The sequence below is a fragment of the Brachionichthys hirsutus genome, chromosome 9 (genome assembly GCF_040956055.1).
Source record: "Brachionichthys hirsutus isolate HB-005 chromosome 9, CSIRO-AGI_Bhir_v1, whole genome shotgun sequence".
NCBI classification, from domain to species: Eukaryota; Metazoa; Chordata; class Actinopteri; order Lophiiformes; family Brachionichthyidae; genus Brachionichthys; species Brachionichthys hirsutus.
Window position 1 is genome coordinate 14,459,410 of NC_090905.1, and position 23,130 is coordinate 14,482,539.

The 23,130-nt window shown below is 53.1% G+C and overlaps 2 protein-coding genes across 2 annotated transcripts in view; one reads left to right on the forward strand and one right to left on the reverse strand.

Annotated features, from left to right (window-relative positions):
* LOC137899570 (solute carrier family 22 member 23-like) overlaps positions 1-887 on the reverse strand; it is a 1,340-nt gene extending 453 nt beyond the window's left edge. The window contains exons 1-3 of the mRNA XM_068743607.1: positions 504-887; positions 320-423; positions 70-224 (exon numbers count right to left, since the gene is read on the reverse strand). Of these exons, the coding sequence (XP_068599708.1) occupies positions 70-224; positions 320-423; positions 504-887 (643 nt within the window). The remainder of the gene's footprint in view (positions 1-69; positions 225-319; positions 424-503) is intronic.
* A 4,928-nt stretch (positions 888-5,815) lies between these two features.
* LOC137899261 (desmoplakin-B-like) lies at positions 5,816-22,988 on the forward strand. The gene is made up of 27 exons (XM_068743288.1): positions 5,816-6,480; positions 7,665-7,743; positions 7,828-7,949; positions 8,032-8,182; positions 8,283-8,408; positions 8,528-8,587; positions 8,659-8,826; positions 8,908-9,012; positions 9,092-9,187; positions 9,349-9,474; positions 9,626-9,778; positions 9,854-10,008; positions 10,083-10,209; positions 10,301-10,487; positions 10,762-10,961; positions 11,028-11,206; positions 11,353-11,491; positions 11,614-11,807; positions 11,896-12,058; positions 12,149-12,232; positions 12,311-12,418; positions 12,683-12,781; positions 12,940-14,754; positions 15,382-15,822; positions 18,043-18,604; positions 20,054-21,355; positions 21,470-22,988. Exons 1-27 carry the CDS (start codon positions 5,894-5,896, stop codon positions 22,468-22,470), a joined length of 8,529 nt encoding a protein of 2,842 aa, XP_068599389.1. The 5' UTR covers positions 5,816-5,893; the 3' UTR covers positions 22,471-22,988.
* The last annotated feature ends 142 nt before the right edge of the window (positions 22,989-23,130 follow it).

The window sequence follows — 23,130 nt, forward strand, 5'->3', positions numbered from 1 at the left end:
GGAGGAGGAAGAGGACGAGGACGAGGAGGAGGAGGAGGACGAGGACGAGGACAAGGACGGGGGACTCACGCAGCACGTAGAGGGACAGCGCGAGGCCTGCCAGGCAGAATCCCTCAAAGAAGCGTAAACTGCTGAACATGGCGGCGCTGACGGAGAAGGAGACGCTCAGCCCGAACAGCAGCATGAACAGAACCGACAGGATCAGCACCGGGTGGCGCCCGAACCTGGGAGGGGGAGGGGCAGAGCGGGGTCAGCGGATCGGGGCGAGGCCTCTGCGGGCCGACGCTGTTTCCATGGTTACTGGTCCCGAACACCTTACCAGTCGGCCATGACGCCCGTCACAAGGTAGCCAAAGATGGAGCCCACCAGCAAGGAGAACTTGGCGATGTGCACCTTCCAGGCGGAGTCACACACCAGGTTCCACTGGAGGGAGACAGGGGGGGGGGGGCATTTGGATCAGGCATGGGGCTTCTCAGATACCCAAAGGGGGGCTCACTCGTTACCTTGGTAACCACGTTCTGACTGAGTCCCGTCTGCAGCTCCAGCCTCCACTCCTTGCAGGCGCACAGCGCCCCGCCGCCGTCGCCGTCGCCGCGTCCCCCCCCGGTGCCGTTGCCGCTGAGCTCCAGCTCGGGCGCGGTCCAGTTGCTCTGGTTCCGGGGGGGCTGCACGCACGCGCCGTGGGGCTGCGCCAGCAGGAAATAATCCGAGAACTGGCTGAAGCCGATGAACAGCGCCGGGATCCAGGTGAGGACCACGAGCTGCTTCTGGTGCCGCCCGAACCCCCCCAGGGCCGGCAGAACCGAGCCGTCCATGCGCGGCAGCAGCCGCGGGGCCAAGCCGCTCTCTGGCGGGGGGGTCCGCTCCTCCGGCCGGCCGGCTGCCATCACGCCGCGGCCACAAAGGGAGCCCCCGTCCTGTGGCCGTCCGCGCGCGATGCGCGCAATGCGCGCTCTGCGTTAAGCCCTTCACACAAAGACGAGCCCACGCTGCGTGGGGCCAGCACGCGCCCGGTCCAAAAAGGGCTTCTCCGTTTAAAGGGCAGGCGAATTCACCGCGCACTCGTCCTCGTGGCGGGGGGGGCTACCGGAGACCGTGAGGAGGAGGGGGGAGTGGGCTGGGATCGGGCATGCTCACCGGCATGCGCTTTGTGTTCCACGCACGCTCCTGCAGAGGGGTCCGTCCATGTGGAGCCGAACCGGGCCAGGCCTGCTGGTCCTTCGTGCACGCGCGCCACAGCGTGACCTCCCGCCGGTGCGCGTCACTCCCCGGTCATGTCCCGTCCGCTCCGGTAACGGAACCTCCTTCTCGGTGCGCCGCCGTCCAGTCAATGGGACGGGGCTTGGAGGAGAGACTGGCCCCGCCCTCTGTCGGTCGCGCTGTGCGCTGATTGGTCAGCCTTCAAAGGGCAGGGAACAACGAGCCCCTTTGTGAGCCGCCGCTGAATATCAGGCTTTTTACGCACATCGATTCCCTCTGATTATTGATCAGATGATCAGTTCGGATGTCTCTGCGGTGATGCGTTCACGGACCGATCAGCGGTGGTTCTTCAACGTCGCAGAAATTCTATTGTTTCAGAGCATCGAGACGACAATAGGACGACGTGTAACCCTTCGGCCGCGAGGGGGCGCCAAACTCCAATCTGCATTAAATTCAGTCACCAAGAATCAGTCATAAAGGGGTCCGATCGGAACCATCATGAAACACGTCTGATTCTGGTTCTGATCCAGAATGAGGTCAGGAACAAATATTACATTTTAACATTAAACCCATTTATGGATTAAGAATCAGTTGAAAATACTAAACTCTGATTCACTTTGACTTTTCATGTTGGTGTATAAAGATACCGAGAACAGTGTAGAACCTTCTGGTGCTGATCCAGATCACCGTGTGGACGGAGTAGATCCAGTTACATCAGAGATGACATTCTGGATGAGGAGCAGCACCGACCCAGATTAGATCAGGTGTCAGGTGATGGCCCCGCCTCCTCTCACCCAGCACCCCCTCCCCCCACTCTTTGGTTTTGTCCTCATACCCCCAGGAGGCATATCAGTGTTGCCCTCCTGCACAGGTTCCGGGTTCCGTCCGGTCCGATCGCCTCGTCCAACCCGACGGCAAAGAGAGATCGAGGTTTGCAGAACTCAGCGCTAACATGTCGCCACGACGAGACGCAGGCGGCCATGTTGGAACCGAGCACAAAGCCGCTCAGTTCTCGCCAGTTTCCCAACAAACGGCTCTTTCACCTCTCGAAAGGTTCCTCAGGCGATGCAGGAGAGTTTCTGTCCTCTTTCACACACACACCTGTACAGGTGCAAGCGCCGCAATAAGCTCCTCCCTTCAGTGAGCTCTATTATAGATGTATGACTATCACAGCTTTTGTAAAGGCCCAGAAAACAGGACTGCAGATTAAAACTAGCTCCATAGTTCCATATAGAACCGGAGGACGGCGGTTCCTGACGGGGTTGACGTTCCCGCTCAGGATTTGACGAACATTCCTCAATGGCGCACGTTCGGGAAAACAAATAGAATTCTCTGAATGCACGTTGTTCGTTCCTCCATAGTCTCATTCCACGTTTGCATGTGTGCACTCTGCAGCGGCGAGCTTGGGTGCTACTTTAGCACGCTATTGGCCCGGAGGGCGTCGGGCACGCAGCCGGGTCACGCCTCGAAGACATGCAGAACGGCTCCGGCGTTGGTTCCAGACGTGAAAGTCTTACATAAACAGAGCGGCGCCGTAATAACAACCGCTTAAGAGGCGTTTCATTTGAGGCGTGTGAACACGTTAATCACGTAATGGGCCCGTCCCAGAACGCGCAGGTCAGATAATATCCAGGTGTACTACGGCGACAACGCCTCATTGGCTGCAGGCGGCGACCAATCAGTGAGCCAGCGCTTCCTGCTTTATCTCCTGACCTTTGAATCCTGGGAATGGCCTCAGGCGGGCGGTCGCCGCCGAGCAGCAGCGACTCCGTGAATCACGTTTAATTCTCCGTTTACCGACGAGAACTTTCACTTTGACAAGACGAGACGACCCCTCTGGTGGCGCTGAAGCAAAGCGACTGGAAGGCTCCGCCCCTGGTTGCACGCCAGCCTAAACGCTGTCCGGACTTGCAGCCATGCGGTCGCAGCTAGCAGCACGCTAGCATCAGCCAATCAGGGGGTGCGTCCGTGGGCGTGGAGTCTCCCTGAAAGATCACTTGAAAGGTCGCAACGGTTCCATGGGAATTGGTTTTGTCTGGAAGCACGCCCAAATCGTTTTGAGCTTACGTTCTGTTTGACTCCGCCCCCAGCGGTCGGGGGACGGTTTACTTTTGAGGTACTTGCGTTTTCCCTTCTCGGCGGATTATTGACCTGCTTTTTAAAGATGATCTTTGCTGCAGCCCTTTTCCATCCTGCATGCTAACACCTTTAGCGTTGAGGCGTTAGCAAAGACGGAGGCGTGCTAAAGGTGCTAAAGGTGCTAAAGGTGACCTTAAAGTCAGAGTCATTCTGTGTTTTCACTGAAGGTGAGAAACGACAACAAGAAGTTAGATCTTAATAACTCAATTCAACTTTTATTTTAGTGCCACGCGATGTTTGGTTCCTCTCTCGTGCCCGAGCCTGAATCAAAGGTGGTTCTTCGCACACACCTGAATATGTCAGGCAAAAGGCCGTTCAATGTGCAAGCCTGATCCTGTCCACTGATCAGGAATGAGAGGAGATGGGAACGCCGGGACCACGCCTCGGGAACACGCCCTAGAAGTATTCCCGAGGACAAAAAGGGCTCCAAAGTGTTGAATGCAGCGGTTGGTGATGAGATTAGATTAAAGTGTGAGAATGGATCTTCTGTCTCCCCCCGAAGGAGTTCTGGTTCCACTCGTCATCACCGGAGCACCAGAATGTTGTCCTGGCAAACAGAGAGGCGTGGGTGTGATCTGGTTGATGCCAGCACAAAGGCGTGTTTGTGAATGCCAGTAGCCGCGGGGGGGGGGCGGGGGGGAACTCCAAGCAGTTTATGAGCAGCGAGTGATAAAAGAGATCAGGCCCAAGTCGAATCCAATGAAGGAGCAGATCCGAAATGCACCAGCGAGCGAGGATCCGCCGCCGGCCGGTCCAGCACGCCGACGGTCACACGCTACATTCCTCGGTCGCTGCCGACGTCGCCCGGGCAACGCATTCAACGGCTCTTCTAGAGTCAGTGTTGCTGAACCGCATCAGGTCACAGCGTGAAGTGGGCCTGGACCCGAGTGGACCCGAGTGGACCCGAGTGGGCCCGAGTGGACCCGAGTGGACCCGAGTGGGCCCGAGTGACCCGAGTGGGCCTGAGTGGGCCGAGTGGACCCGAGTGGGCCGAGTGGGCCCGAGTGACCCGAGTGGACCCGAGTGGGCCCGAGTGGACCCGAGTGGACCCGAGTGGGCCTGAGTGGACCCGAGTGGACCCGAGTGGACCCGAGTGGGCCGAGTGGGCCTGAGTGGACCCGAGTGGACCCGAGTGGGCCGAGTGGGCCTGAGTGGGCCGAGTGGACCCGAGTGGGCCTGAGTGGACCCGAGTGGACCCGAGTGGGCCGAGTGGGCCCGAGTGGGCCGAGTGGGCCTGAGTGGGCCGAGTGGACCCGAGTGGGCCTGAGTGGACCCGAGTGGGCCTGAGTGACCCGAGTGGGCCTGAGTGGGCCTGAGTGACCCGAGTGGGCCCGAGTGGGCCCGAGTGGACCCGAGTGGGCCTGAGTGACCCGAGTGGGCCTGAGTGGGCCTGAGTGACCCGAGTGGGCCTGAGTGGGCCGAGTGGACCCGAGTGGGCCCGAGTGGACCCGAGTGGGCCGAGTGGGCCCGAGTGACCCGAGTGGACCCGAGTGGACCCGAGAGGACCTGAGTGGACCCGAGTGTTTGTGGCGTGCACGGCGCCATTATTTCCCTCGTCTTCTATGGCGTCGATGTTTTTGGAGGGAGGAAAGCCAATCTGAACACTCGTTTAAAATAAATTCACGGATCAGGACACCTTGAGGTGAACACGGATCCATGCCGATCAGAATCAGTTTAAGTCTGAAGTTTCTTCTTTGAAGTCCTGAAGCTGCAGGAAACGAACCCTAAACCTGCTCTGCTTTCTGAGTTGTTCCTGATGTAGGAGGAGGACGTCAATCAGCTCGGTGATCAATCAGGCTACAAACTGATGGCTGAACTCGAGCACAGCTGCTGTCAGACTTGTTTTTCCGGTGAGCCCCGCCCATTGGCTGCAGGCAAAGCGTGGAATATGTGAAGAGAGGGAGAGGGAAATAGTTAGACGGAAAACCCCTGCAGCGGTTCCTGGTTAAAGGGGTCAGGTTGCACGGTGACCCCGGAGCTCTTTGATCTCTGCAGCTTCATAAAGTAAAACGTTTAGCTTCACTTCGGAGTGCATTTAAGATCCTCCTCTCAGCTGCTTCCATGCGTTGCGTCGGCAGCTTAACGCGAAACACGCAAAAGAAAGATAAGAATTTAAAACAAAGTAAATTCTGTCACATTTCTTCTTTGTTTTATATAAAGATGTGAGAAAAGCATTTCACCTAAAACAGGTTCGCGTATAATATCAGTCCGTTATGGTGTCATTAAGCCTTTTCAAGCTGGAAGACGTTCCGAACGTTCCGGTAACTTCCGCTTCTGAACGTCGCACTTCTTATTTTATTGGAGATTCAAATCGGCTCCATCGATCCAGGACGGCTGGTGCGCAGACAGCCGCTGCGGGTTCGGGGGGGGGGAGGGGGAGGAGTTCAGGTTAGTGAGACGGAGAGGTGTGGTCACCCGCCTACAAAAGCCGGTCCTCCCCCGGCGCGTCGGGTCTCAGCCTGCGCCAGAGCGAGCGGAGCGCACAGGTGACAGGGCCCCCCCTGCGCCCGGTTCCTTTCCACGGAGCCACTTCGGCTGCGGTTCTCTCGTCGGGATGAGTGTGTTCGGGTCTCAGAAGGAGCTGAGCATGAGCCGCAGGGTCGGGTCCAAAGGCGACCTGGCCGGCGGGGGGAGCCACTATTACGCACGGAGCGAAGTCATTCACGGAGGCGGTAATGGATACGATGCTTACGTGGACGGATACAACACGTACACCGGTACAAAGACCTCCATGCGCGGAATGGGAGGCGGAATGGGAGGCGGAATAGTGAGCGGAATGTCAGGCGGAATGGGAAGTGGAATGGGAAGCGGAATGGGAGGCGGAATAGTGAGCGGAATGTCAGGCGGAATGGGAAGCGGAATGGGAAGCGGAATGGGAGGTGGAATAGTGAGCGGAATGTCAGGCGGAATGGGAAGCGGAATGGGAAGCGGAATGGGAGGTGGAATAGTGAGCGGGATGTCAGGCGGAATGGGAAGTGGAATGGGAAGCGGAATGGGAGGTGGAATGGGAAGCGGAATGGGAGGTGGAATAGTGAGCGGAATGGGAAGCGGAGTGGGAGGTGGAATAGTGAGCGGAATGTCAGGCGGAATGGGAAGTGGAATGGGAAGCGGAATAGGAAGCGGAATGGGAAGCGGAATGAGGTAAGAATCCTTCTTCTTCTTGGCTTTATTAAATGTCTACCCCGCCGCGCCACCTGTTACCTGTTACCTGTTACCTGTCTGTGATCCAGTGGGAATGGCTGCTTGCTATTAAATGTTAATCAGCCTCATTCAATCCTCGCATCCATTCTGAAGCGGCGCGCATTGAGCAGCCGCGTCTGCGTCTGCGTCTGCGTCTGCGTCGGAGCGCGTCGAGCTCGCGGTCCTCCGAAGGAACGCACGACCGGATCTGCAGGAACGATAGTCACACAGAAACTCCTGCAAACCCACAACGCGACCCAGTCGGTGCACGCCTCCGTGCGAAGGCGTGGACGCACGCGCCTCCGTGCGAAGGCGTGAACGCACGCGCCTCCGTGCGAAGGCGTGAACGCACGCGCCTCCAGTCAGTTTGTTCAGTGACGTAAGAACGCACATAAACAGAACAGAACAGAACAGGAAGGGGCCCCGGGGGTCATTCTGGTCGGCTTGTCCATGACGTCACTGCGATGGAAGTGACCTCACAAATGCATCAGACTCTAAATCTGAGAAATTAAACTTTCTTTAATTTTAATTAAATTAAATGTTTTCAACTGTTTCCTTTGTAATTACTGCAAATGAAATATAATAATAATAAAAATAGACAAACAAAAAGTTCAAATATTAAAGAAAACCAGCTCATTATAGCCTAACAGTAATGATTGATCAAGTTGCCATAGCAACGACCCTTCATGCACCCGGAAGAGGTAAATGTTCACGATGATATTAATCTCCTTCAGAGGGGAGAAACGTTCCTCAAACGGAGAAGCCGAGGAACCCCCGGCGTTGCTCCGCCTTCACCAGCGTGAGGTCACATCCTGTCGAAACACGACGCCAGGGCCCCGAGCAACTCGAGCTGCAGCTCGCCGTCCGGATGAGGTGGAGGCGCCAACAAACCCTCCACCTCTTTGTCTTTGATCCGGCGTGCACGAGCGGAGTCAGACTAAATGTTCCGTCGGGGCGGCTGAAACGTGATCCCCAAAATATCAGCGCTAGAATCTCCAGCTTTAGGAGAAGGACGCCATTCAGGAGCCAAACAACCAGCCCAAACCAAAGCCGTTCCACTGAGTGACAAATGTGAAGTTGTGGTGGTTCAGTGAGGATGATGAGGATGATGAGGATGATGATGATGAGGGTGCCGCCCCCTTCAGTGCCATCCACCAGAAGGCCGTGATGCTGCAGAGCCAGTGCCAGGACCACCTGATGAAAGCCGAACACGCCCTTCAGTCTGTGAGTTCTCCTCTACGCTGCAGATAGGAACAAGGTCAAAGGTCAGACGCAGACCTTCACCCCTGATCGTCTGGCGCCCCGCAGGGCAGCACCACCGGCGACGCCGAGCGCTACATGGGGATGGCGAGAGACACCATCGAGCAGCTGAAGAGCTGCGCCGTGGACCTGAGGCAGATGGGACAGCCCAACGACAACGTCGTCAGGACGTGAGGAAGACGTCGGGCTTTCTTCCTCGTGAGTCCGTGACCGGGTTCGGTGCTCAGAAGCTCTTCCTCTGCTCGTCACCAGCATGGAGATGTGCAAAGACCAGCTGAAGGGCGTCCACAAGGCCTTCACAGGCTCCTTACAGAGGAGGAGGAGCAACAGGGGGAGCTCCGGCGCCTGGGAGGAGCCTGGGAGGAGCTTCCAAGACGCCATGGGATGGATCTCACAGCAGAAGGTGAGCACGCACCCGCGCACACACACACACACACACACTACAACAACAACTGAGGAAGATGAAGAAGACCGGCTCAACCGTTCCCTGTTTGGTTTTGCAGCGTCTGATTGAAACGGCGTCCTGGGGGGACGATCCGGCGGCCATCGACCAGCAGCTCATCAGCCACAAGAGGTTTCACAGCGCCATCCAGAGAAGCCCCGAGGTGGACCAGGCCAGGGACGACCTGGTGGGTACAGCAGGACCTGGACCTGGATCCGGTTCTCCATCAAAATAGATCAAAGACCGATGAGGGGCTCATGAGATAAAAGAGGATGGCGTGAGAAACTCCGACTGTTCTCCCCGCAGCTCAAGAAAGGAGACAAAGCGAATCTGCACGCTCTGGATCAGGAGTGGGACGGCTTGCAGGTAAGCCGAAGGTAAATCAATCCGGAGCTCAGAGATCCGTTCCAGTGTTTAGACTTCTGCTCCCGTTCCAGAAAATGTCGTTCGGTCGGTCCAAGCAGCTGCAGGATCTCCAGCAGATCATTCAGGAGATCTCCAAGGAGATCATGTGGGTGAACGACAGGGAGGAAGAGGAGCTGATGTTCGACTGGGGAGACAAGAACATCAGCCAGTACATCCCACGCAAGCAGGAGAGCTACTCTGTGAGTAGCAGGAAGCTCCACGTGGATCCCGGCCGCAGAGGCCGCCTCCTGATGCCCTTTGACCCCCTGTGAATGCAACAGAATCTGATGAGCGCCCTGGAGGCCAAAGAGAAGGACCTGAATAAGCTCAAAGCCCGAGTGGACGCCGTCCTGAAGAACAACCACCCGGCTGCAGACAAGATCGAGGTCTGGAGCCGCCCTGCCGTCTGGACGCCGGCGCCATGGCCGCCGGAGCCTCGTCTTGACCTTTGCTCCTCTGTTTCAGGCGTACAGGGACACGCTGCAGACTCAGTGGAGCTGGCTGCTGCAAATTTCCAAATGCATCGACATTCACCTGAAGGAGAACCACGCCTACAGCCAGGTAACGTGCGCTCTGCGAACGTCTCAAAGGTAAAGTTCCCTCTTCCCAGTCCTCTCTGAATAAAGCTGTGGCGCCCCCTGGTGTTGGTAACGGTAAATACATCGATGCAGAAGCTTTAATTAATACGCCTCAGCGCTTCATGGCGTCACGTTTCTCAACAGTTCTTCAAGGAAGCCAATGAGACCTACAGCAACCTGCAGAAGGAGCACGAGACGGTCCGCATGAAGTTCACGTGCGACAGGAACACGTCTTTGGGCGACCTGCAGCAGCTCCTCAACGGGCTGGAGGTAAGAACTGCAGCAGGAAGTCTCTGTGTCTCGGCTTCGTGCTGCGTCCGCTGGGTCGGACGGGCAGGCTAGGCTACCGTCGTTAGCACCGGTCCGGCTGAAACGGACCGGCGCCACAAAGGCTTGTCTGATGCTTTGAAACGACCTCCAGAGGGAGAAGGAGAAGATCGTGGAGAACAAGAGGCAGGTCCAGCGGCTGGTCAGCAGCTCCAAGAACATCGTGAGACTGAAACCCAGAAACCCTGAAGACAAGAGCGCCGGCCCCGTCATCGTCAAGGCTTTGTGCGACTTCAAGCAAGACCAGGCGAGTCCCACGCCGACCGCGTGTCGGTCACTCTCACGGCGAGATGATTGATCTGAACCTCTCTGGCCTCCGCAGAAGGTGATCTGCAAGGGCGACGAGGCGATCCTGAAGAACAACAACCAGCGCAGCAAGTGGGAAATCACCGGTCCGGGAGGGCTGGACATGTCGGTGCCCTCGGTCTGCCTGATCGTTCCACCGCCGAACCCTCTCAGCATCAGCCTGGCCAACAAGTGAGAGTCCGAGCCGCCGCCCACACAGGTCAGAAGTGGTGCGTGTTTAAACGGCGTCTCTGCCCCGCCCGAAGGAACGACCAGTACTACGAGGCCATCCTGTCCATCTGGAATCAGCTGTACATCAACGTGAAGAGCCTCATCGCCTGGCGGTACTGTGTCCAGGACATCAGACGCATCAACTCCCTCACCATCTCCATGGTAACCGACGAATACACTTTGGTCCACGCCCCTCGGCTGCGCCCACAGCTGCGTCTCGCGCCCGGGTCAAACCTGCCGTCTGTCTGTTCAGCTGGCTCGGATGCGCCCGGAGGAATACCGGCAGATCATCAAGAGCCTGGAGGCGCGCTTCGCCGAGTTCAAAGTGAGCAGCCTCGGCTCCCAGATATTTGCTGACGAGGACAAGAGGGCGGTGGAGGAGCAGTTCACCGGCGCCCAGGCCCACTACGACCAGCTGGTGGAGCAGCTGCCCCCCTTCAGTAAGGAGCTCCTCACCGGCTCCCTCGACACGGGGCGGCGTCTCCTCCTCTGCGTCGATACGAGCTTATAACGACGTGTTTTCCCTCACAGTTGCTCAACAGGGACGGATGGAAGAGCAGCAAGCAGCCGAGCAGCGGCAGCAGCAGCAAGCCGCGGCCGAAGAGGAGGCCTGGAGGCTGGAGGAGGAGCGGCAGAGGGCGGAGCTGAAAAAGACGACGGCGAGGAAAGCGGAACTGAAGAAAGAGCAAGTGGTCAAGAAGGATGTAGTGAGAGTGACCAAGGCGGAGCCGGCGAGGAGGAAGGTGTCCTCCTCCTCCTCCTCCTCCTCCGCCCCGGCGTCCCACAGCTTAACCGAGCTGCACGCGCTCAGACTGAGGCTGGAGGCCGCCGAGGGAACGCTGAGTCAGCACGTTCACGTCTGCGTCGGAGACGACGGCGTGAACGACTGCGGTCTGAAGATCACGCAGCTGGAGGTAGGCCCCGGCGCGAGCACGGGGTCCAGTTCGTCCCGAGGTCTTCATCGCTGTGTCCCCCCGTAGACGGTGCAGCGGGACGTGGACTCGCTGCACGAGGACTTCCTGCGTCTGAGGGAGCGCATCGCGAGGGAGCTGGAAGAAACGAGCGATCCGGACAAGGCCCAGTTCCTCCGCAGCGAGCTTGGAACCCTCAACCAGCGGCTGGGGAGTCTGGAGGGCAGCTCCTCGGCGTCGCTGCGGCGGTAAACTCTCGGATCTGGATCACGTTGTCTCTCTTAGCTGAACGTGTGCGTCGTGTTATTCGTGTCCAAGCGGCGCAGACGTTATGCAGGAAGTAAGAGATGAGGCGGCTGCAACCCCTTTGTCGTGACCCCTCCCTCTTCGCCAGGCTGCGGGCTCTAAGGGACATGCTGGAGAGCGTGGCCCGGGCTGAGGACATCGTGAAGGTCCATGAGGCGAGGCTGATGGAGAAAGAGACCACCTCCCTGTCACCTGGAGACGTGGAGGATTACATGTCCACCCTGAGGGTAATCTACGATTCAGAGCGTGTTGGACGCCACGGGGGGCGGGGCCACAGTGGGGCCGCCCCGCCGCGTGGACGTGATTCACGATCTGAATGTCACGCTGGACTGCTGTCTTCTGCGTGCAGAATATTAAAGCAGAGCTGGATAACAAGAAAGATGTTCTGGCCTCCATGGAGGCGGAGCTGTCCAAGGCGAGCCACTGGAACAGCCAGGTGGGCGGCCCCGCCCACAGGTGCGACATGATGCTGTGCAGATACACCGAGCAGGTGGGGGTGCTGTCAGACCGCTGGGGACGAATCAGTGGACAGATTGACACCAGGTTTGTTTTACGCTCCTGGCCCGGGCCGTCAGCGCTGGGGGGAGGGGGAGGGGGGGTTGCTCGGAATCATTTCTCTCTTCTCGCTCAGACTCCAGGATTTGCTGCTGTACCAGCCTCAGCTGCTGCGCTGCAAGGAAACCAGCGGCTCCCTGGACGACTGGATCAACGCCACGCGGACTAAACAGGACGTCCTGCAGGCCGCCAAGATAGACGACCTGCAGGCCCTGCGAGACCACATGAGCGAGCAGAAGGTCTCCCGTCCACGCCTTCGTCCCGATCGGTGGACCCGCTGGCGGGATTTGGTGCTTTGTCTGACGTGTTTCTAAAACTGTGCCCTCAAGGCGCTGAACGGGGAAATCAAGGCGAAGCGGGAGATGCTAGAGGGCGTGCTGAAGGACAAGGAGGCCTGCGTCACTGCGATCAAGGTGAGGCCGCAGGCGGCAACCGCCCGAGAGCGGTCGCTTCCAGTCAGGAATGTTTCTACGGCTGCGTTTGTGTCGCAGGACTACGAAACGGACCTCGCCTCCTACGCCTCCGGCTTAGAGACCTTACTCAACATCCCCATCAAGAGGACGATGCTGAAGTCGCCGTCCGAGGAGCTCAATCAAGAGGTCTGGCACCAAACCGGAAACGTTGTCCCTCCCCTCGTTTAGAAATATAAAAGCATGTGTGTAGCGCCGAGGCGTCGCCGTTACGAGAGGAACGCGCCGGCTGTGGCGCTGTGAGTGAGTAAACCTTCGTTTTAGGACGAAGCCGTTTAGCGATGGAGCCTTCAGAAGGTAACTCCGTCGTTAAGGGAGGAGCGGCTGCGTCTTTAAATGGATCATTAACGTGTGTCCGGACGGGTCATCCCGTGTTCTTTGTGTTCATCTCAGGTTACACAACTGCAAACCCGCTACTTGGAGTTGCTTACCTCCTCTGGAGGTTACTACAAATTCCTGGGAGAGCTGCTCAGAAACATGGAGGAGCTCAAGGTATCGATGCCCCGTTTTACGGCTTGTTGTGTGTTTGCAATTTATTTCCTCTTAGAATTTAAGTCCTTCAATTATTTAAAAATCAAACATTTAAAGGCAAAAGGATTTTGCAGTTATCCCATAATCCCTGGTTTCAGTGATCATTTGTTTGGTTTCAGATTCGTAACACCAGGATTGATCTATTAGAGGAAGAGCTTCGCCTCCTGAAGGATAACTTCCAAGACTGCAATGCCAAGAACAAATCTCTGGAGGACGCCGTTGGCCGATACAAATTGGATCTGTCCCGGTCGCAGGACCAGTTGCTGTCTGTAGAGGAGGTGAAGCAGAGCACCGTGCTGAAGTGCAACGCCGCCAAGGACAGCCTGGACAGCAGTCAAAGCCAGCTAGCAGGCCTCAACGATCAGCTGACAAATCTGAAGTACCTGCTGGAGGAAGAGAAGAGGAAGAGGAGGCTGGCAGAGGAACGCTACACCCAGCAGCAGGTGGAGTATGAGTCGGTGCTGAGGAAGAGGCAGGAGGAGCTGGAGACAGTCAGCTGGTCTAAGGTGGAGGTCGAGAAGGGCGTGTCGAGCAAAGACCGCGAGATCCAACAGCTGCGGAGGCAGCTGGCCGAGGAAGCAGAAAAGATCAAGGGGCTCCAGAGGGAAATGTCAAAGGTAAGAAGCAAAGGCATTGTGGAGATTAACAAGCTAACGCTCAACTACGAATCCCAGATCCACATCAGCCGCTCAGACCTCCAGAGACTGGAAGCCCAGCGGGAGGAGGATGCGGCTGAGCTCCGGCTGCAGTTTGACAGGATTGTGGCGGAGAGGAGTGACATGGAGGAAGCGCTGAGGAGGCTCAGGATGCTTGTCAATGAGGCTGAGGAGCGAAAGAAGATGGCAGAGGAAGAGTCTCGCAGTCAGAATGCCGCCGTCGCAGAGGAAGGACACAAGAGGAGAGCGCTGGAAAGACAGGTGGAGGTGCTGATGGGAGAAAGGCATGAAGAAAGCCAGGAGCTGGCCCAAGTCATGAGGAGGCTTCAGGAGAAGAGTGAGGAGGTGGCCTACATCACACACAGTCTCGAGGAGGAGGCCCGCAGGAGGAGAACTGCAGAGGAGGGGCAGGGGGTGATGGACAGTACTTTAGCCGAGCTGCAGGCGAAGCTAACCAGTTCATCAGTGGCTGTGAGCCAGTTGGTCCAGTGCAAGGAGGAGCTTCAGAAGGTGCGTACGGAGCTGGAGAGGGAGCGCAGGGAGCGAAGAAGAGTAGAACAGAACACGAGCAGATTACAGGAACGCACGAAGGACCTGCAGGCCGTGAGAGATGATCTGGAGAGTCAGGTGGAAAACCAAAGGACGGCTAGCCAGGATGAAGTGGCCAGAAGAAGGCAGGCAGAAGCAGAGCTGGAAAAGTCCACTTTAACCACGGCAGAGTACGCCAGCACCATCACCATGCTACGCCAGAGTCTAGACCAAGCCGGCTCGTCGGAAAAGAGGAGGGATGAAGCGTGTCTGAAGTTGCAAGAGGAGCTAGAACGAAGCTCCAGACAGAAGAAGGCCTCTGCTGAGCACATGACAAAGCTCGGGGCAGAGCTGAAGGCCCTGCAGCAGCAACTCCTGCAGGAGCAGGCCAGGGTCAAAGAGGCAAAGCTCAAGAATGAAGCTCTCACCCGGACTGTGGAGGAGAGTAGTAAAGCACTGCAGGACGAAGCAGCAGCCCTTCAGAGCCTGAAGGAGTTAACAGAAACTCAGAGCAGAGAGAGGCTGAGAATGGAGGAAGAACTAAGAGCAGCACAGCGCGATAAAGAGGAACTTGTGAGGTCCAAACGGGGCTTTGACCAGGAGTGTTCCGCCCAGATCGATGCCCTTGAGCTGCAGCTTCGAGCCAGTGTGCGCAGCAATAAAGATCAATGCAGCCTGTTCTCAGAGCTCTCGTCAGAGAGGGAGAAGCTCAATGTGGAGACTGAGAACTTACAGAAGCAGGCCACCGAGGTACATGGAGGTTTGGCACGTAGTCCTGGACCCGCTCTCCAAATCAGACTCCTGAGTTGGACCAATCATGTAGTTGCATGCTGGAACGCCTCCGATGTCGTAGCGACACATACTTCTATACAAATACTATGTGTTTGTATAAACTTGCATGTCAATCCTGACTTCCAACGTCTTCCTGTCTGCACCGCGGACAGCTCGCATGCTTGCTGAGTGAACACCATCAACGTGTTCTTACCTGATCCCGTTTTCTATGGTTTGATTTTAATAATTGTAAAAACACATTTTGCAAACTTGTAAAAGCAGCATTGATACGTAAAACCTCAAAATCCATATTTGCGATAACCTTTCTTGCTATTGTAAAAAAACAAAACAAATTCAGCTAAGATTTATCCTGTTGCTGTTTCACGAATTTACAAAATGTGATCAATAGTTAGTCCAGTCTGAAGATAAAAAGCATTTAGAATAGTTGATCTGCTGATTTTTGAAGTTGTATTAGCTATAAAACTGTCTATATTTTACCTGCATGATTGAGATGGTTCCGCCTGTACAGTAAATTTACCATTGTGTTTTTGAGCCAGCTAACCGTTTGTCTCTGCTCTCTCTCTCTCTCTCTCTGCTGTCTACCAGACATCCACTATGATGCAGTCCCTTCAGTCCCAGCACAAGGAGATTGTGACGGAGAGAGATGCTCTGCTGCTGAAACTGCAGTTCTCAGGAACGGGCAAAGATCACGTTCAGAAGCTCGAGGAGGAACTCGCTCTCGTCAAATTGTCCCAAGAGTCAGAGCTTCGCAATAAGCAACGTCTACTGGAGGAAAATGAACGGGTGAAGAGGGATTTAGATTACTGGAAGGAGCAGCATAACAGTAAGCATGGCCTAATCCGGCAATATGACACGGACAAGGAACGTCTAGAGAGGGAAAAGGTGTCTTTGAAAAGTGAGATAGACAGGCTGATGAAGGAGCTCAGGGAGCTGGAGGAGGCGTATAAAAGTAAGCTGGCAGCCATACAGGGAGAACTGCAGGAGGTGACCATTGTCAAGCAAAATATTGAAACCGAGCTGTCAAGAGTTGGACCGCCCACAACCTTGGATGCTACCGATTTGATTTTCGATGGAGTCCGCAAATCGGTCACGGCAAACCAGTTGCTTGATTGTGGTGTTCTGGACAAACCAACATTTAACCAGCTTGTGAAAGGCCATAGGACGATCCTTGATGTTTCTGTTGACAAAAAAATCAGCCTTAAAGGTACAGGTCCAATCGCTGGAGTGCTAGTTGAAGGTCCAAAAGGTCCAGGGTCCATAACGGCACCATCTCGCAAAATGACATTCACCGAAGCAAAGAAAGATAATCTCCTGCCACCAGACAGTGCCGATCTCTTACTGGATGCCCAGGCTGCCACAGGCCACATAATTGACCCCAGGACTAATCAGAAATTCACAGTTGAAGAGGCCTGTAATCAAGGTGTGGTTGATGAAGAGGATAGAGAGAGGCTGTTGGCAGCAGAAGCTGCAGCTGTAGGCTATAGTTCTTCTGGGACAAGAAAACCTCTTTCAGTATTTCAGGCCATGAAAAAGCGGCAAATTGACAGGAAGACAACGCTGCGTCTGCTACAAGCGCAGGAATCCGTAGGTGGCTTCCTGGATCCAGGATTCAGTGTCTACCTTCCCAAAGACAAAGCCATGGAGCGTAACTTGATTGATGACGACATGTATCGTGCTCTGAATCAGAGGCCTGAACTCTATCTGGACCCAGAGACTGAGGAAGGTGTAACTTATATGTCACTGAAGAGACAATGTAAGGTAGAGCCACACACCGGTCTTCTGCTGCTACCTATCCCTGAGAAGGTAGACCCTTCTGAACTTGTCTTTGATGGTGTTCGGAAACCTGTCACAGCCAAGCAGCTGGTGGATTGTGGTGTGCTGGACAAGCCAACATTTAGAGATCTAGAAAAGGGAAAGAAAACTGTCCCAGAGGTGTCTGTAGAGAAGAAAATCAGCCTTAAAGGTACAAGTCCAATAGCTGGGCTGGTAATTAAACATCCACAAGGTCCAGGGTCCATAACGGGACACTCACGCAAAATGACGTTCACTGAAGCAAAGAAAGATAATCTCCTGCCACCAGACAGTGCCGATCTCTTACTGGATGCCCAGGCTGCCACAGGACACATAATTGACCCCAGGACTAATCAGAAATTCACAGTTGAAGAGGCATGTAATCAAGGTGTGGTTGATGAAGAGGATAGAGAGAGGCTGTTGGCAGCAGAAGCTGCAGCTGTAGGATATAGTTCTTCTGGGACAAGAAAACCTCTTTCAGTATTTCAGGCCATGAAAAAGGGACAAATTGACAGGAAGACAACGCTGCGTCTGCTACAAGCGCAGGAATCCGTAGGTGGCTTCCTGGATCCAGGATTCAGTGTCTACCTTCCCAAAGACAAAGCCATGGAGCGTAACTTAATTGATGATGACACGTATCGTGCTCTGAATCAGAGGCCTGAACTCTATCTGGACCCAGAGACTGAGGAGGGTGTAACTTATATGTCACTGAAGAGACAATGTAAGGTAGAGCCACACACCGGTCTTCTGCTGCTACCTATCCCTGAGATGGTAGACCCTTCTGAACTTGTCTTTGATGGTGTTCGGAAACCTGTTACAGCCAAGCAGCTGGTGGATTGTGGTGTGCTGGACAAGCCAACATTTAGAGATCTAGAAAAGGGAAAGAAAACTATTCCAGAGGTGTCTGTTAATAAAAATGATTATCTGAAGGGGACTGGGCCTATTGCGGGGGTTGTGGCTGGGAGTCGAGGTAAAATGTCCTTGTCCGAAGCAAAGAAACAGAAGCTCCTGTCTGAAGATAGTGCAAATTTGCTGCTGGAAGCGCAGGCCGCCACAGGTCACATCATTGATCCCAGAACCAATCAAAAGCTGACTGTAGAAGAAGCATGTTCCAGAGAGGTGGTGGATTTTAGGGATCGAGACAGATTATTGGCAGCAGAGGCGGCTGCTGTGGGATACAATGATCCTAGCACAGCCAGGCCTCTGTCAGTGTTTGAGGCCATGAAGAAGGGAGTTATTGACAGGGGGACTGGTCTACGCCTACTGCAGGCTCAGGAGTCTATGGGAGGAATCTTAGATCCTAATGTCAGTGTATTCCTTCCCAAAGATACAGCCATCAAGCGCGAGCTTCTGAATGAAGACATCCGCCAAGCTCTAAACCAGAATCTGAAGTGTTACCTCGACCCAGAAAATGACCAGGAGTCCAGTTACGGAGCACTGAAAAAGAGATGCAAGAGAGAACCTCACACAGGTCTGCTGCTTTTGCCGATCTCTGAGACACTAGACCCTACAAAAGTGATCTTTGATGGTGTACGTAAGACTGTAACAGCACAACAGTTGCTTGATTGTGGGGTCCTGGACAAACAGACGTTTGACCGATTAATGAAGGGGGAGAAAACTGTGTTTGAGGTCTCGGTGGAGAAAAAGGTCTTTCTAAAGGGTACAGGTTCAATTGCTGGTGTGGCAGCTGGACCTTTAGGAAAAATGTCTTTATCAGAAGCCAAGAAGAAAATGCTCATGCCCCCAGAGAGTGCAAATTTGCTACTGGATGCCCAGGCTGCCACAGGCCACATCATTGACCCCTCAAGCAATCAGAAACTGACAGTAGAGGAAGCTTGTTCCAGAGGAGTGGTGGATAATAGGGATAGAGACAGACTCTTAGTGGCAGAAGCTGCTGCCGTGGGCTACCGGGATCCAAGCACAGCGAAGCCTCTTGCATTGTTTGACGCAATGAAGAAGGGAATAATTGATTGGAAGACTACACTACGCCTCCTACAGGCCCAGTTATCTGCAGGGGGCATTCTGGATCCTCATCTCAGTGTGTTTCTTCCTAAAGTCATAGCTGTAAAGCGCAACCTTTTAGATGAGGACCTTTCCAATGCTCTAACCACGGAGCCCGAATATTACATTGACCCAGACACTGAACTAGATTCAAGTTATGGGGCATTAAAGAAAAGATGCAAAACAGAGTCTCACACAGGCTTGATACTTCTGCCTATCACTGAGAGGAAAGACCCTTCCAAACTGATGTTTGATGGTGTTCGCAAGCCAGTCTCGGCCCAGCAGTTATTTGAATGTGGAGTCCTTGACAAGACAACATATGACCAGCTGCTCAAAGGAGAGAAAACTGTTTCAATGGTATCTGCGGAAAAGACTGTTTATCTAAAAGGGACAGGTCCCATTGCCGGGGTAGTAGCTGGGCATAAAATGTCTTTGTCCGAAGCAAAGAAACAAAAGCTCCTGTCTGAAGATAGTGCAAATTTGCTACTGGAAGCGCAGGCCGCAACGGGCCACATTATTAACCCTGAAACTAATCGGAATATGACAGTAGATGAGGCATGTGCTAGAGGGGTAGTTGACATTACAGATTGTGACAGATTATTGGCAGCAGAGGCTGCTGCTGTGGGATACAAAGATCCTAGTTCTGCCAAATCTCTCTCACTTTTTGAGGCCATGAAGAAGGGATTGGTTGACAGGAATACTGGTCTACGCCTACTGCAGGCTCAGGAGGCTGTGGGAGGCATTCTAGATCCCCATCTCAGTGTTTTTCTTCCCAAGGATGCTGCCATCAAGCGCAACCTTTTGGATGAAAACATTAGTCTTGTCCTAAAGCAGAGTCCTGCTTTTTATTTGGACCCAGAAACTGAGCATGGGGTCACGTATGGGTCTTTGAAGGATAAATGCAGCACAGAGCTCAACACAGGCCTACAACTTCTGCCAATCTCTAAATTTGACCCTTCTACGATGCTCTTTGATGGCATCCGCAAGACCGTCACGGCACAACAGTTGCATGACTGTGGAATCCTTGACAAACAAACATTTAACCAGCTATTGAATGGGGAGAAAACTGTCAGAGAGGTGTCTGTAGATACAAAGGTCTTTCTAAATGGGACAGGGTCAATTGCTGGTGTTACAGCTGGGCCTTTAAAGAAAATGTCCTTTTCAGATGCAAAAAGACAGAAGGTTATGTCTTCTGACGGTGCCATCTTGCTACTGGAAGCTCAGGCTGCTACAGGTCACATCATTGACATCAGAACTAATCGTAAACTGACAGTAAAAGAAGCGTGTGCTCGCGGAGTAGTGGATAAGGAGGATGAATCCAGATTGTTTGCAGCTGAAGCTGCTGCTATAGGTTACAGGGAACCAAATTCTACCAAGCTCCTGTCAGCTGGCCAGGCAATGACGAAGGGATTAATCAACAAGGACACGGCGCTACGTATACTTCAAGCTCAACGGGCTGTAGGAGGTATTTTGGACCCTGTCCTGAGCATATACCTACCAAAAGACATTGCTTTGAATAGGGATCTCATTGATGAGGACCTATGTGATGCACTGAATCAGTATCCTGAGTGCTATCTGGACCCAGACACCCAACAAACAACTACGTATCTATCTCTGAAGAAGAAATGCAAAGCAGATCCAAGCACAGGTCTTTTGCTTCTCCCTGAACCTAGAAAGCCATTAACTGTCCAGGGGCTTCGAGATGAGGTAAAAGTCATAGATTTAGTTGATGCCAACCTGCTTGAACGCTCTGATATGGACCAACTGAGAGACGGGATATTGACAAGACAGGACATTGAAGACCGTTTACGATCATACCTTCGAGGTTCTAACTGCATAGCAGGAGTGTATGACGAGGACAATGAAAAGATAATACCCGTCTATCAGGCCATGAAAGATGGACTGTTGCAACCTGGGACAACTCTGGCAATGCTTGAGGCCCAAGCTGCCTCAGGTTTCATAGTTGATCCTGTCAATAACCTTTACCTGACTGTTAGTGATGCATATAATGGAAGACTATTTGGACCAGAGTTCAAGAACAGTCTGCTCTCAGCAGAAAGAGCTGTGACTGGTTATAAAATTCCTGGCACAGACACGATTATCTCTCTCTTTGAGGCCATAGAGAGGGGTCTAGTGGAGAAAGGTCATGGCATCCGTCTGCTAGAGGCTCAGATTGCCAGTGGTGGTATCATTGATCCTAAACACAGCCATCGTATTGACGTAAACGTAGCCTACAAAAGAGGCTACTTTAATGAAGAAATGAATAACGCCCTGGCCGACCAAAGTGTTGACTCCAAGGGTTTCTTTGACCCGAACACAGATGAAAACCTAACCTATATGGAGCTCAAGAAACGCTGTATGACAGATAGCAAAACTGGCCTCATTCTTTTGCCTATCACAGACAAGAAAAAGCAAGAGTCCTTTCAGAAGAACACCTTGAGAAAGAGGAGGGTGTTAATAGTGGACCCAGAAACCAACAAAGAGATGACGGTCCATGAAGCATATAGCAAAGGATACATTGACTACAGCACCTACCTGGAGCTGTCTGAGCAGGAATGTGAGTGGGAAGAGATCACTATAACTGATCCGGATGGTTCCACACGGTTTGTTATCAATGACAGGAAAACTGGAAGACAATATGACATTACTGAGCTCCTTGAAAAACAAGTAATTAGTCAGGCAGATGTGGAGCGGTACCGATCCCGTGCCATCACCCTCAATCAATTTGCAGATCTTATCACCGGCAACACCAGGCAAGCGGATCCAGGCTTATCCTCGGTAACATCATCATTTGTTTCAAGTACATCAGCATCTCCACGTTTGTCTTCAATGACATCATCCGTAGCTTTAAGATCATCAGAAGGCTCAAATCTATCATCAGTGGCCTCGTCTTCATCGTCATCGACATCAACGTCGGCAGAGACCTATTCCGCTGCCCTGTCAATGCCCTTGTCACCTACCTTCTCAAAGATCACCACAACTAAAACTACGACTGTCACAGAGCAAAACGTCGCAGCTAACATCGAGTCGCCGAGCTCACCTGATTCCCCCAGGAACGTATCCAGAGTGTCTCTCATTCTGAACCATCCTGTTGAAAACATAGTGGAACAGGAACCTGTGGGTGCCATTTTTGACACAGATTCTCTCGAGAAGATAACCATCACAGAGGCTTTAAATCGTGGTCTCGTCGATTCCATCACTGCCCTGAGACTACTAGAAGCCCAGGCCTGCACTGGAGGAATTATTGATCCCAAAAATGGCCAGAGGTTTGGGATCCAAGAGGCTTCCCGCTTAGGCATAATAGACGACAACATGGCCAGCAAGCTGAAGCCTGCCCAGAAGGCCTACGTCGGCTTTGAGGATGTAAAAACAAGGAGGAAGATGTCTGTTCCTGCAGCCATGAAGGAGATGTGGCTGCCATATGAAGCAGGACAGAGGTTCATGGAGTTTCAGTTTGTTACAGGGGGGCTTTATGACCCTGAGATGGGTTGTAGAAGAAGCATAGAAGATGCCATGAAATTGGGCTGGATGGATGCAAGAGCAGCTCATAAACTCCAAGATGCCCGCAATCACGTGAAGAACCTGACTTGTCCCAAGAGCAAACTTAAAATCTGTTACAAGGAAGCTCTAGATAATTGTCTGATGGAAGAAAGCACAGGAGTGAAAATGCTCCAGGCATCAACCGTGTCTTCCAGAGGGATCAGCAGTCCTTACAATGTGTCCTCAGCCCCAGGTTCCAGAACAGGATCCAGGACCGGATCCAGGAGCGGCTCCCGCCGAAGCTCCCGCCGGAGCAGTGTGGACTTGGGCTCCTCCAGTTCATCAACGAGTCACTACGGTAAATCAGTCACCAGCACCTTCTTATCCACACCCATCAATTAAATAAAGATCTGAGCATTTCAGTTCTTCTCTCGCTAACAAGTCAGTTTATTATGAGGATTTGGTTTTTACATTTATGAAAATGGGTTGTACATGGGGAAAACAATGTTTGCATCCTTTTCCATTTTAGCTTCGGCATTGCTATGCTTTTACAAATGATCATTAAAATTAACAATCTGGAGATTTTTTTGCTGAAATTAATTAAAGTATTAACTGCAACCATTTTAGGTATTTGGAGTGAGATTAAAGCACGTCAATGTTATTAGGTGCTGCAAAAAAGAGATTAGAGTGATTATCATATTCTTGCATACGTTTTCATAATATTCATGGGATGTAATTTCATTGTCAGATTTGCATCTGCAATATACTGGGATATGTTTACATTTACTACATCTAAAATGCTTGTTTTTTGAGAGTTTGGGTTATAAATGTCTGCTTAATTACATTTCTTATTCAGTTTTAAGCCTTTGGTGTTTTGCTGTTGAGTTCTTTCACATTTATATCTCAAAATAAATCATCTTTCAAGCTTTCTCTTGTATTGATTCTTGACCGATTTCATGCAGTCCAAAACTATTTATAATCTCATGTAAAATTATCCGAGAAATTCAGATGCACACATTTAAACAGTCCCAGACAAACCTGAAACCTGAAACAAAAACGTTT